The following is a 14,318-nucleotide window of genomic DNA, read 5'->3' as shown; positions in this document are numbered from 1 at the left end:
AGGGTTAACCTGCATAGTTGTTACAGGGGGAAAAGCAGTGACTTTGGCACTGACCTTGAATTTCTGTGTGTGCTCTCGTGTGTTTATACATATACACATTTTTTCTTTAGTAATTAGATGTTTTAACCCTTCTTTCAAGGGTTAGAGTCTCTGGAGATTTGTAAGAAAATTGTAACATTTATGGGCCAAATTCTGTTCTGATTTACACCATTGATAAATCCTGAGTAACTCCATTGATTTCTATGGAGGTACTCTGGGATTTACATTGGTAACTGGGAACAGAATTCGGTTCATATCTCCCACACAGCACATTGGGTAAAATAATTCATTGATGATCATAAAATGTTAATTCACATAAGACTTTTGGAGGTGTGCCCAGTTCTACAGCCATAACACTATTTAAATGGTTATTAGTGAATTAAATGGTACCTTTTGAAAACATCAAGTTGCTTTCTAAATTACAAAATTATATTGTAGATATACAGGAATCATTTTAACAAGCAGCAAAATGGGATGTAATACAGCTATCCTTATAATATGGCCAGAAGCACAATAGTACCTCAGACAGTGGAAGTAGTGATGTCTACTTAAGCACCTAAATGTCTATCATGGTTGGAGGCAACAAGGAGTAAAGGTTGTCTTCCCCTTGGCTGTCCTGCAAGTTCCCATAACAATATCCTGACCTAATTTCAATTTTCAGGGGCAAAGGTCAAGGCAAACAATTTTAAAGTGGATGCTTAACTTTAGGTACCTAAACAAATCAATGTAAATAGGGATTTTGGGTTATAATTTTACATGCCCACTATGAATATTTCAGCCAGAGGTTGTAATGAGTGTCCTAACCTAGATCCTCTGCCTCTCTTTCCCTATCCCTTGGCACTGTGCCCATCTTCCACACAGGGCTGCCCAGAGGATTCAGGGGGCCTAGGGCAAAGCAATTTCAGGGGCCCCTTCCATCAAAAAAAGTTGCAATACTATTCTCATACTATTGCCCTGAGGCTCTGTCCCATACTCTGGTACCTGTTCTCCTTCATCTCCCAGCTGCATCCACGTTTCTCTGTACCCCATACCTCTAACCCTTATGCCTGATTCACTGACCCTTGTCAACTCAGCTGTATCCCTGCCACTGTCCTCTTCTGACCCTTATACTCACTTCTCCCTCGCTGACCCTCCACGCCTGTGTGTCTGTACTTGCCCTATCCTCTGGGCCTTGGACCCTAGTGTGCCTGGAACTGCTCTTTCGGATCCTGCGTCCTGATCCCGTGTGCCAGAAACCTGTCCCTCCTCCTTGTCCCCTACCCCGTCTATATACCAGATTCCCCCATGTCCTTGTCCCCCCTACCCTGTGTCCTTGCTCCCGTGCCCCTGCCCCGGGCCAGGTCCCCGGTGTCCCTGCCCCTAGGTCCCTCGCCCTGCCCCGGTGCCAGGTCCCCCGTGTCCCTACCCCCATGTCCCTTGCCCTGCCCCGGTCCAGGTCCCCCATGGCCCTGCCACAGTGTCCCTCGCCCTGCCCAGGGCCAGGTCTCCCGTGTCCCTGCCCCCATGTCCCTCGCCCTGCTCCGGGCCAGGTCCCCCGTGTCCCTGCCCCCATGTCCCTGACCCTTGCTCCCCGTCCCCGCGGCGCCCGCCTCTCCCATTCATTCCGCCTCGTCACCCCGGGCGGCTCTGTGGCTGGCGGTGGAAGCAGCCCACGGTGCCCGGGGCCATAAAGCCCGTCCCGGAGCCGAAGCCAGCGAGTGCCCTGGCCGCAGCGCCGCTCCGCCCCCGCCTGCCCGCTAGCGCCGGGGAGCCGCAGCTGCTCGACCTCGCAGGATCGTGCCCGAGCGCGCCTCCGGGCCGGGGATGCCGGGGGACGGCGGCCGGGCGCTGCGCTGCTTGCTGGCCGCAGTGGGGCTGCTCTCGGCGCTGAGCGCCGCGGGGACGCTCTTCCTGCTGGGCCAGTGGAGGGAGCTGAGCGCGGCGCTGCGGGAGCTGGAGGCTGCGCGGCCCCAGGGGGGAGACACTGACAGCATCCTGCGGTCCCTCTTGGGCCCCACCGCCCCGGGGGCAGCGGCCCCAGGAGCCGCCCGGCACAAGAGGAGCCACCGCGGAGCGGGCGCCAGGGGCCACGTTCGGGCCGAGAACGACGAGTTGCTCATGATGATGACCTACTCCATGGTGCCGGTAGGGTGCGCCCTAGGGGAAGGGGCTGGGCCCTGAGAGCATCTCCAAGGAGCTGGGGTCAGGGGAAGGGTCCATAAGAGGGTCCCCCAAGAGATAGGGGCTGTGGCGCAAGGTGGAGTCCCAAGGACATGTCTGTTTCCCTCCCCCAATGGAAGGGCTGAGTCACCAGCACCTGGGTCAAGTTCTTTCCTGGGCAGGTACTGCCCTGAGAACTTTACTAGTGAAACTCGCCAGCTTATTGAAGGGTGTTTTAAGAAATAAATGTTCACATTTATGTTAACATAAATGAAGAGTGGTGGGACTTTCTCAGTCTCAGGAAAAGTGTGTGTGTTTGTGTATGTCTGAGTGAGGAGAAACAGTGACCCCTGCACTAGGGACAGATCACACAGGTAGCTTAAGCCACCCTACCTCGAGCACCTAAGGCCTTTGTAGTAGTTAGTTCCATGTTCCCTTAATGATGCCTCTAATATTCCACTCACTTTTGCAGGTTCCTTGGACAGTCCTTTAAGATCTTTCTCCATCTTTCTTCCCAAATCTGAAAAAGCAGGTGACATTTACAGAATTGCAAAGCAAATCTCATCTGTTTCCCATATCACAGAAGTCAGAGATGAGAAAAGGCTGTTTGGTCAGCCCCTGCCCCTGCAGGATATTTCCCAGGGTTTTGTTCAGTCTAGTTTCCATGAAAAACTAACACTGGTTATAGGCTGCAAATATTAAGGCAGAGAAATCCATTAAAACAAACTATACTGTTTTACAGGTTGTAACTAAAGTTTTTTAAGATGATTATTGTGCAGACAAAATAAGAGCAATAGCTCTTAACAGGATCTTATAGGATTCCCATTTTTTCCTGAAAGAGGTGGCTATTTTAATTGTTATTTATTTAAAAAGTGCAGTATTGGATTTAGTTAAAATACTACAGGAAGCTTTCAAACTAGTTATAATATGTGTAAAAAAGAGACCTTTTCAAATAAATTCAAATAAAATGACAATTTTCAGGAATGTAAAATTCTAAATACTCCCCTGTATTACACCACTAGTTTGAATCTCATTGTATGATTCAGAACAATTAACTACAGTCACACACATTTCCACTTTTTTACTATTAGGCATATTAGTCATCCCTTTAGCAGCCCATTCCTTCAAAACCTTATTCACTGAGCAAGCTTTAAAATCAGTGGGATAAGTGGCATGAGTAAAGAAAGCAAGATTTAGCCCTTTGTTATTGTTGGGCCAGATTCTGAAGTCTTTTCTCAGACAAAATGGCACTGAATTTCTCACACTTTAATGGGAATTTTTCCTGCATATGGGGTTCCACTCATGTGCATGAGTGTTTCTAGGGCCTGATTCTACTGTATCTACTCAGTAAAAGATCCCATCAACGTGTGGGAAACTCCTTGTGAGTTTTGCCTGAATAAGGACTGCAGGCCCTGGCTCAAAAATAACAAGAAAAGGCAAATCTGTCACACACACACCCTTAGTGATGTAAATACTCTCAATGACTTTAAGGATTACTTATGGAAGTAAGGTTTTTCAGTATTGCCACACTAAACGAGGTCACTGTTATGCTTAATAAACTATTGGTGTTTGTATTTATGTAAATGTTATTACTATAACAACTGAATTTAATGAGATTACTTGCATAAAGTGACTCGTGTGTAATTATGATAATATAGAAGTTTATTGGCTTGACATTTTTAACAGAAATACTTTTGATTTTTCTTTTGCATCAGAATGTTGTGTGGCAAGTTCTCGATTAAAAGTCCAAAACACAAAGACTGTGCAGTTAAGCAGCTTATGTTTTATTTTCTCATATTTCAGAACAAATGTTAGGAAGATCAGGTTTGCATACATTGTTTTAAACTCTTTTTATTGAAGAAGTCCTTTTCATAAGATCATATGGTTTTTACTAGAACATTTTACTTTCTGTAGGCTTAAAACCATTTTGGAAATATCATCTTATATTGTTATTTAGTGATGTACAAATGAAAGAGAAATACTATAATTGAATGAATCTACTTTGCATGTTTGCCAGTTAAGAACATTTTTGTTCTGTCTGGTCTGAAATGCAGCTTGGAATCTGAAAGATCCTCAGAAAAAATTAATACATGCTAATTGTCAACACAGGTCTGCAGAAGAAGAGGGCCTGATCTTAGTAGGTGTTGAGCACCCACTGATGTTAGTGGAATTTTAAGGTGTTCTGATCCTTGCAGAAGTACTCGGTACCTTGCAGGATTGGTCATCAGAAAGCCCCTTTCTTATTTAAAAAATAAACAAATGAAGAACTCAAAATCTGCATACCTGTTAGTTAGCTGTAGATAAATACACTACCACTAAGCATCACATAATACATGAATCATTAGAACACATATACTCAGAAGGATCTTTTGATTTGTTTCTCTGGGGCCCATTCTTGCAAAATTTTCACTGCCTCCCATCTCAAAGTACTTAAGCATGCATAGTCCCATTTACTCAAGGCAGACAGTCCTTATGAAGAGTTCTCCAGCAAAGACAAGGAAGTCAAGATCTGATATTTCTAAGGTAAAAACAATCAAGAAAAATCCTTTAAAAGATGTTTGAGTCATATACTTAAAGTTAAGCATGTACTTTAGGGCCTGATCCAAAGCCCATTGAAGTCATTAGAAGGATTTCCATTAATTTACATAGACTTTGGATCAAGCCCTTAGTATTTTGCTGAATCAGAACCTCTAATGGAAATTTTGTCTCAGTAGAAAGTGTCATATGATGTTGTACACTTGGTGTTTATTGGCACTTCAGACAGTTGTGCTCTTTGCCTTGATTGTGTGAGTAGGAGTGGCAATATCAAATAGGTAGACCAGTGGTTCTCAAACTTTTTTTTTGCAGACCACTTGAAAATTGATGAGGGTCTTGGCGGACCACTTAATGCTCTTTCCAAATGTTGTTTGTACCATTAGCTAACTATTGTAAAGCACTTTGGATAAAAGCGCTATACATATAAAAACCTTAATAATTAACTTTTTTTGTTCTACAAATAAAAGCACACAACTCATATTTTAATATCAGTAGTCTTACCTTTCTAATGCGATGGATGTGCTCTCTCTCCCTGCCATGGCAGCCCCGGGGCTGGGGCTGGGAAGGAGGCAGGGTCACTCCCTCTCTCCCCCGCCACAGTAGCCACAGAGCTGAGGCTGGGAAGGAGGGCCGTCTCTCCCCGGCAGCTTAAGCCCTGGAGCTGTGGAAAGCAGGGCCGGCTCTAGGCACCAATGCTCTAAGCATGTGCTTGGGGCGGCACTTTCCAAGGGGCAGCACTCCGGCTCCTTTTTTTTTTTTGCTTGGGGCGCCAAAAGCAGGGAGCCGGCGCTGAGCTGAGGTGAGCTGCAGCGGTGGGGGGTGTGGGGAGGAACCACCCTTCCCGCCGCAGCTCACCTCCGTTCCACCTGCTCCCCTGAGTGCGCTGCCGCCGCTCCGCTTTTCCCCCTCCCTCCCAGGCTTGCCGCGCGAATCAGCTGTTTTGCGACAAGCCTGGGAGGGAGTGGGGACAAGCGGAGTGGCGGTGGCGCCGTCAGGGGAGCAGGTGGAGCGGAGGTGAGCTGTGGCATGCGGAGGGCCGCAGGAAGTAACCCTGCGGGAGGCAGAGGAACCGCTCCCCCCAGCTCACCTCTGCCTCCTCCCCCGAGCACGCCGCCGCTCCGCTTCTCCCCCCTCCCTCCCAGGCAAGCCTGGGAGGGAAGGGAAATGCGGCGCGCCCGGGGGAGGAGGTGGGGCCGGGGATTTGGGGAAGGGGCGGGGCTGGGGGGGAGCGGAACATTTTTTTTTCTTGGGGTGGCAAAAAACTTGGAGCCGGCCCTCATGGAAAGTCGCCTCTTTCTCTGGCCACTGCAACCCTGCACATCCCAAATTCCTCCCACCCCCTCTTCTCACCCCACTTCCCCCTCCCACCTACCCTCTATTCCCCCCAAGGCCATCACCTCACCTTACATGTGTGTCTTCTCCAGGGTCCAGGCACCTAATTAGAGGAACCACGCCTGCGCGTCTCCACTAATTAGGTGGGTGGCCCTTCATTCTCTGGTGTGCGGCCGCCTAGGCGTGCCCCTTAGAGGGAACTATTCGCGGACCACCTGAATGGAGCTTGCTGTCCACTGGTGGTCCACGGACCACAGTTTGAGAACCTCTGAGATAGACCATCACCTTGAGCAGCAACATCTATGGGGCAGTAAAACATTCAGTTAGTGTTCTGTGTGGATGACAGTGAACTAGTAGAGGTGGTGTTTTGCCAGTTTGTCTAAGGCTCCAGAACCCCTAGACCTGATCCAGAGACAAAAAATCAGAGGCAGTGGTTCTGATAGGTGAATAGCAAAGCAAAGCAAAGCAAAAAAGAAAAACAAAACCAAAAACAAAACAAAAAAAAACCCCACCAAACCACCTTTGTGTCCAGATTGTTTTTGTTTTTGTATCCTGAATTTTTATTTTAAATGATTTATAAAGACAGCCTCATACTTTTTTTTTTTTTAAACTGACTTGTCTTTTTACATTAGAAATATCAGGTCTTGATTTCCTTGATTTTGTTGAAGAACTCTTTGAAGCCTGGTATCTCTCTCACTTTCTGTGTTAGGTGTTCTCTCCTTTTTCTTTTTAAACCAAGTTTAAAGTGAGCCTAGAGCTGATGAAAAGGGCTGAATTGACAGCCACGGAGACAGAAATTCTTCATCCACAGCAGAAGTTCAGCAGGGAAGATGGTGGTATAAACTTCTCCATGCTCCTCAGCTAAAGAGCTTTGAATCTGACTTATTGGTGATATGAGGAAAGTTTACTCTCCATACCCATTGAATTCTTGGTCTCCTTGTTTGAGTTTACCAACAAGGGTGCCAATAAGCACTACATTTATTGGTATTTTTTTATGACCTGGACATCTGTCTAGTAGGAGCTACCAATCACACAGGTCTCAGAACTGTCGCCGAGTAGCAACAGCTTTTAGTCAATACCATTGTGGGCTGGATTTGAAACAATAACCAACAGAACAAAAGCTGCAGTACATATCCCATTACGGATCTCATGACGCATGCATTTTCTACCCCCTAGCTTCAATAACTTTCCAGATTGAAGCACAGATTAAATGACAGTTGGTTGACAATGGGTTTTGCAGGTGCAAATGGTAAACCTGGCATGTCCTCAGATTATTTAAAGGGCACACACAAGGTTATGCAAAAACAAATGCATGCATGTGTGCTGAGTGGAGGCACAGTTTTACTCAAGTGCAATCGAAGGCTGGAAACTTGATCCTTTGTTTATTTTTATAAATCAAAAGATACTTAGCTACAACAGCGACAATGTATACTACTTAAAAGAGAATGCCGTGGTTTTCATATTACCCTGGAAAGATACTTGTGACATCTGAAGATAGATGTTGTAAGTATAGTGAATGATGAGATAAAGCATATTTTAGATCAGAAATCTTGGCTAGCACTTACATAAGGACTCTTTGATTCTGCAAGGCACTGAACATGGCCAGCTGCCATTCAAATCGCTGAGAGTTGAGAGTACTCATTTGACAGTGCTGAGTCCTGTATTAGTACAATGTTCACTCTTAGGAAGTAAATAAAAAAGAAAGAAATGTAATCAAGAATAACAGTACCAGAACTTATCAGTAGGCATACCTACTACAACGTAAGGACATTGTTATAAAGATGGTCTTGTTGAGATGGTGAATTGTGGCTTTCTCTCAATTACAAGTATCAGAACAAAATGCCCCAATTATTGTAGTGCCACAAATGGATGAGGTTCCAATAATCGAATTCCAAAATCACATGCTGCTGTGTACTATGTCAAGTGAAGAAATTAGTAGGGATCACCTTATATATCTGGTAAGCAAGTTGAGTTATGTTGCATGATAGAAAATGACCCATAAATGGACATATGTCTGAGTTAACCACTGATCACATTTGGCTGCTGCCAGCCTTGATAATCTTTGATAACCTATCTCAGATAGAGAGCCATGAAAATCTAAGTGAACTAAGGTGTAAGTCTTTCTACTCTGACTGCATCCAGAGATGTGCCCATGCAGTATTTTTTTAAAAATGTTGTTAAAATGGTACAATGCACAGATTCTTAAAGATAGAATAATTTACAAATACATATGCAGGTCTTCAAAAGGCCAAAGTTAAGGTCTAAATAGTTTGCTCATATTTTACAAGGTGGTGTAGTTGTAAAGTAGATAATTTTCCCAACTGCTTTTTGCACAGCAATCACTTAGAAGAATAAAGTGAACCGGAGAGAGATTATGTTTGTCCTTTGTGTAGAAACGGAAACTCAGTGCATTGTTGTGAATTTTACATTCTTTTGTAATATTAGGTCCGTGTGATGGTGGATTTATGTAACAGCACAAAAGGGATATGCTTGACAGGTATGTTTTCAAATACTACTATAGCATTATGCTGAATGCTGTATGCTTGGTGATGAAATAATTTTTGGAGGAAAAATTGGCTTGAGATAATTATAGGCTGTAGGACTATAATTTTTATAGGAATGATACTACTGATCTGATTAAAAATGTACACTATCATTGGTTTATGTTCCTTTGAAAAAAGTAAAGAGGCAATCCTATAGTAGTAGTAATAATACCGAGCTATTGTAAATACAAGAATTTACAAAGTCTCTGAAACCTGTCAGAATAACATTGTTACCTGGGGATGTTTATTTCCCAGATAGTTTTCCTACATGGGAGTCCACCCTTGCAGAGCTCATTACGGAATTGGGATCTTTATAATGGTACTTAATAGCTCTTGGTATCTTCAAGGTGCTATACAGTCATTAAAGACTGGAGCTCAGCCTCTTGATTCTAGATCAGCATGGGATGGACAACCCAGCGGGAGGGCGGGTCTTGTATCACTGTAGAAAATGCCATGGCTAAGGTAGGAGTGGAGGTAGTGTACTCTGACGGATGATGATGGTCATATCATGAGACTCTGAGGTTGGTTTCTCAGAAAATCCAAAGGAATTTCAAAATACTTGATGGCTGGGGCAGGCTGAAGGCATGAAAAGTTTGCATGTGGTCTGGGAAAACCAGAAAATGTAAAGCTTTAGCTACTCCAAGGTCTCTGTCTTGGCTTTGCTAGCCAAAGTATATAGTAGACTGAGCTGCTGGAGCTGATATACATACTTGAAAATGAGAAAATAAGTAAACCACTTAGGTTTGGATAGCAGTTCAGTAAAACAGTTCAGGCCATTTGCAGTTGGTATGAACTACCGATCCAACAGGGTTTAATATTAGTTTAACTGACCCGAATTCAAAATGAGTTAGAATTTTGTGGGAATTTTCTCCTGTATGGATCCAGCCTTGATATATTGGAGACAAAACACAAAAACTCCCTCTGAAAGCACAGGTGAAATTTGACTGGAACAAAGACAACTCCACTGTCAAGTACAGCTTAAAGTACAGCTTGTGTTGGGTTCCAGAATTCTGACTTCACACTACTCATGCCTGCTAACTCCCTTTCTGTGCACTCCCTGAATCTTCATCTCAGTTAAGCCCCACTCCAACGTTGGCTTTAACAATAGCTCACTACCTGGTAGACATTAGCTGTCTTCATTACATTTGCTACATTTCAAGTACTTTTCTATTTTTCTATGTGATAAAAGGACATCTAGCATCTTCAATGAGTTCAAGATGACAAAGTAATTGAGAGTACTAAGAAAAAAAATTGTCCATGGTGAAAAGGTCAGGCATTTCTTGGAAAATTGACTGAAAAGTGTATTAACTGGCATCTACAGGTATTTCTAAAAAGTCAGTGCAGGTTTAGTGCTGTTCTAAACTGTGCTTCACTTTTCCTATAAAGCTTTTTAATGGATGCCTTAAAATTGTCAGGATTAGTGTCAGAGATCTGTAAATTTCTTTAATTTCTATGAAGAGTTTTATATTTTAAAAAATTCCTTGTAGCCCTGGTAAAAATGTTAGTACAGAGAATTCAGTTCTTTAATCCCAGCAGTAATCTCTCTTCTTATCTTCCAACTTTCCCCAGTTTTTGACAAAAGTATGTTTTACCAGACGTTACATAGAACAGATAATTTGCCACTTCTTATTATGCCCTGTATTAATTATTTATTCCTGCCTCATGAGAATTATGGGCATGGAAGTCATGTACGGTAAGGCCCCTTTATATTGCTCTGGCAGTGCAAAGGGGCCTTAGCATACATCGTAAAAGCTACCCTAATTTACGGGCTCTAAGATTCTCTTCCTTGAAAAATGAATGATAATATTTTGCATACACCTAGTGCAGGTTTGTTTTTGATGTAGTTCAAGTCACATACAGAACAGACTTTGACAGCTTCCACTAGAATGTCCTGTATTACACATATCCTTTGAATTACTAGAGTGAATCCAATTTCTAGTGTTACCAAACAATGAACTTTCACAGGCAACCAGATCCAATCCCGAACAGAGAACAATTACAAGTAAAAGGAGTCTGTTTGTTATTTAGCCATAGCTACTGCAGATTAGAGAAGAGAAAATATTTAACCATCCTATTTCAAACCTGTTAATTCTTGCTGATTACCCAGGAAGGTGTGTACTTTGGAATGGGTAGTCTCTAAAAAAATTTCTCATGACATTTACAACGTTTAACCTGAGACCTGGTTCTTCCATTACCACAACCAAGGCTTTAGAGAACTCCTTATGAGGCAGTAAGTAATGTAAACATAATAATTAATGGATGACTTAGGTGCATATTAGTGAAAAGGCACATAAACACCTGTCTCCTGATTAATTCATTCAATAGCATTGAGAATTCAGAGGCCAATCTTTGTCAAATTGCTATCAGTGGAAATTTAAGAAATGACTGGGCTTGGCATTGTTTTTGAAAGATTATCCTCACAAGCAATTATACAGCAAGTCTGGCTGGATCTGCACTAATGCTTCAGTACTTACAGGTTTTACTATTTTGTATTAAAAGTAAGTGCCAATGCAGAAGTTTGAAAGTTCTTTTCTGTCTCGTTTTGGTCTAATGCTAATCAGCTGAGTTTAGTGTTGGTTTTACTTGAGCTGCCAAGTTACACTCACCATTTTTTCTCTTTGTTTCCCGTGTTCTTTTTCTTGTTTTTGGTTTAGGCCCTCCAGGCTCCCCAGGTAAGATACCTTTTCAATTATAATACTGTAGGTATGATGTTGATTCACTTGGTGGTTTAAAAAATATTTGTATAAAGACATACCCTTGACAAAGTGATCTCCAGGTTAGTGTGAGAGAGGGGTGAATAAAAAAACACGATTCCTGAAGAGTGGCCCTGATTCTATGAACCAAAGTTTCCTAAGACTAATAAGAAAATATTTGGATGCTGAACATCTAGAAGTGCTTGTAGCCTGACTGTATTATGTGGCCCAGGGGTGTAATTTTTATGCCAAAGAGAAAAAAAGACTTCGCTCTCCTCTCTGCCTATTCTTATGCTATTTCTGTTCCGCATCTAATCATTCCCATTCATTCTTGTTTTGGCTGAGTGTGGTGAGCTCATGGTACGCAGGCCCGCCTATCAATCCACTGCTACCCATCTGTTAGCTATTTCAGGAGACTGAGACTGAGAATAATTTTAGCAGTTCTACAGCATCTATAAGAAGATCTCAAAATGGTTTGCAAACATTCACAACTTTAGCCTCTCAATGATCATGTGAGGTATATAGTGTCATTATCCTTCCAGTGTTGTTGTACTCCTTCCCCCTGAACAGTCCCAATTTTCGGTAAAATTCAGCCTGTCCTCAACATTTTGAGTTTTAAAATGCAGCATCTATGCTATTTTATAGTTAGACTTGAAGGATTCCATTTTTATTGGTAAATGTTGGTAAACGTTGATTTCACCGTAATACACACGCAACGACAAAAAATATTTCCATCAGTGATAATACAAATTTACAGATAGAGAAAGTAAGAAAAATGCGGCTTCAGAACTTATTAGAGTTTGACTTAAGGATATTTACTCTTTTTATATATTGACATATATTGATAATTTGTGCTTTAGTGGTTTTAAAGCTTTAACTTTTTGAATTTCAACATCTACTGTTATAAATAATTATTGTCTGAACCCCGCATTGGCTGATCCTCCGATAATTTCCTGCAACTCTGAAAAATTAAATAGATAAAATAGGAAAAATGCTTAAAAATAAACATCAATATTGTCTGTTGAAATTATAAACAAACAGAATTCTGCCAAGCCAATTTTTGATCAACAGCAACATTCATCATTCCTCCCCAGCAGAGGGTGCTGCCGTAGGCTCCGCAGAGCCATTCTCCTAGCCGCTGGGGAAAACAGTCACAGTAGCACTTCTGAAAGGAAGCTGATGGTAGAATTGTGGGGTGCCACTCCCTCACTGCTATAAGTGGAGCCTGATGGGTTGTTTCAGCACCACCAGCCCAGCAGAAGCAGGTCCCAGCCCAGGAGCTGAGGGAAGAGGGTCAGTGTGGGAATAGGCTTATCGTTGGGGAAAGAGTGTCAGGTATATATTTGTTTTCATGTTGATGATCTGGTCACCTCAGTTGTCTCCATTGTATAGATAAGAACACTGGGGAACACCAGGCTTAAGGTCACACACAGTCTATGGCAGAGCCATGAAGAGAGCCCCAGATACCTCGATTCCCAATGCTATACTTGAACCACAGGATCACCTTTCCTCCTTTGCTTTGCTACAACCATCCAGAGTTACCAGTGTCCCTATCATGGCTGTCTCAGAGTAGCAAGAAGGATTATAAATCTGAGATCGTCTCCCCTGCCTGCCTACCTACACTTATGGTGCTACTCCTGCCTCTCATTCTTGTCCTATTAGGCCAGGTTCCGCAGGAAGTTCCATCTGCTTTCTTCCATTTTGGTGATGCAAAGCAGCTGTAAACCCAACTTCACTGGCTAACTAAAATAAGTTTATGGCAGGTTAGCATCCCCAGAGTGACACAAAAGCTGCTGGAGCATGCTGGTGACTCTGGCCCTTTTTAAATTTATTATCCCATTATCTTTATATGAATGTTTCTGAATAGGATCCACATTGCAGAAGCTTCCAAACTTTATTAGCAAACTGACCCACATCAAATCAGGAAACTAATTCCATAATGTCTGTTTTCCATCATGAGCATTTTTTTCTGCATAAAATGATCTTTCCCTTCATAAGACATCAATTGAATACTAAAGATTATGCAACACATAGTGTAAACAATAGCTGCACTGTGTGTTTTCACAATTAATACATATGCATTGTTTATTTAATACTTTTTAATATTTGCCTGACGCCTTATTTACTTTGGGATCATTTTTTCACTGAATTGATCTAATAAATCAGTGTTTATTAAACTCGGGATGCCGCTTGTGTAGGGAAAGCCCCTGGCGGGCCGGGCCTGTTTGTTTACCTACCGCGTCCGCAGGTTCAGCCGATCGTGGCTCCCAGTGGCCATGGTTCAACGCTTCAGGCCAATGAGAGCTGCTGGAAGCGGCGGCCAGTACGTCCCTCGGCCCGTGCCGCTTCCAGCAGCTCCCATTGGCCTGGAGCAGCGAACTGCGGCCAGTGGGAGCCGCGATCAGATGAACCTGTGGATGTGGCAGGTAAACAAACCAGCCCGGCCCGCCAGGGGCTTTCCCTACACAAGCGGCATCCCAAGTTTGGGAAACACTGTAATAAAAGAACAAACATATAATATGCTGTAGTGCATGTGTCATGTAGTCGGATCAAATGGCTGTATGTATTTTGATCATACATCTCCTTTGGCTCCCAGCACTGAGCTATCCCTTTACACAGTGAATGGTGCTGAGGAGCCTTCGTTTGTAGGACAATCAGTTTATAAAGAAACAGCAGCCATTACAGCCTCACCAGTTCCAAAGTTTAGGCCCACGCTGCATACACTTACATACGTGAGGATCTCATGTCAATTAAACGTGTGCATGAGCCTTTGCCGGATTGAGGCCTGGGAAACTACTCTAAAAACGTAGCTTTTAGAACAAATTTGAAATCTTTGACATTCACATTCTGTTTGGCTCCATCCAAGTCCAAGCCGTGCACTGCTGCATGTTTTCCATTTTATTCCTCTGCTGGCCCTAGGAATTCAATTTCCTTCTTAAACAATGGTTTATGTTGACAAGGAAAATATTTTGTGAAACTTGGAGAAGTTTCATAAAATCCTAAATTTAATGAAAAGTAGTAAAGTTTCACAAACTGC

The 14,318-nt window shown here is 43.0% G+C and overlaps 1 protein-coding gene across 1 annotated transcript in view; it reads left to right on the top strand.

Moving 5' to 3' along the window:
* Positions 1–1,669: 1,669 nt before the first annotated feature.
* The window catches only part of GLDN (gliomedin), a 38,292-nt gene continuing 25,643 nt past the window's right edge, over positions 1,670–14,318 (top strand). The window contains exons 1-3 of the mRNA XM_054041060.1: positions 1,670–2,163; positions 8,491–8,542; positions 11,243–11,260. Coding sequence (XP_053897035.1) covers positions 1,843–2,163; positions 8,491–8,542; positions 11,243–11,260 — 391 coding nt within the window. The 5' untranslated portion in view covers positions 1,670–1,842. The remainder of the gene's footprint in view (positions 2,164–8,490; positions 8,543–11,242; positions 11,261–14,318) is intronic.

Source organism: Malaclemys terrapin, chromosome 10 (assembly GCF_027887155.1).
Source record: "Malaclemys terrapin pileata isolate rMalTer1 chromosome 10, rMalTer1.hap1, whole genome shotgun sequence".
NCBI lineage: Eukaryota > Metazoa > Chordata > Testudines > Emydidae > Malaclemys > Malaclemys terrapin.
The sequence above is the reverse complement of the archived record's forward strand: the minus strand, read 5'-3'. Positions and strand labels throughout refer to the sequence as shown.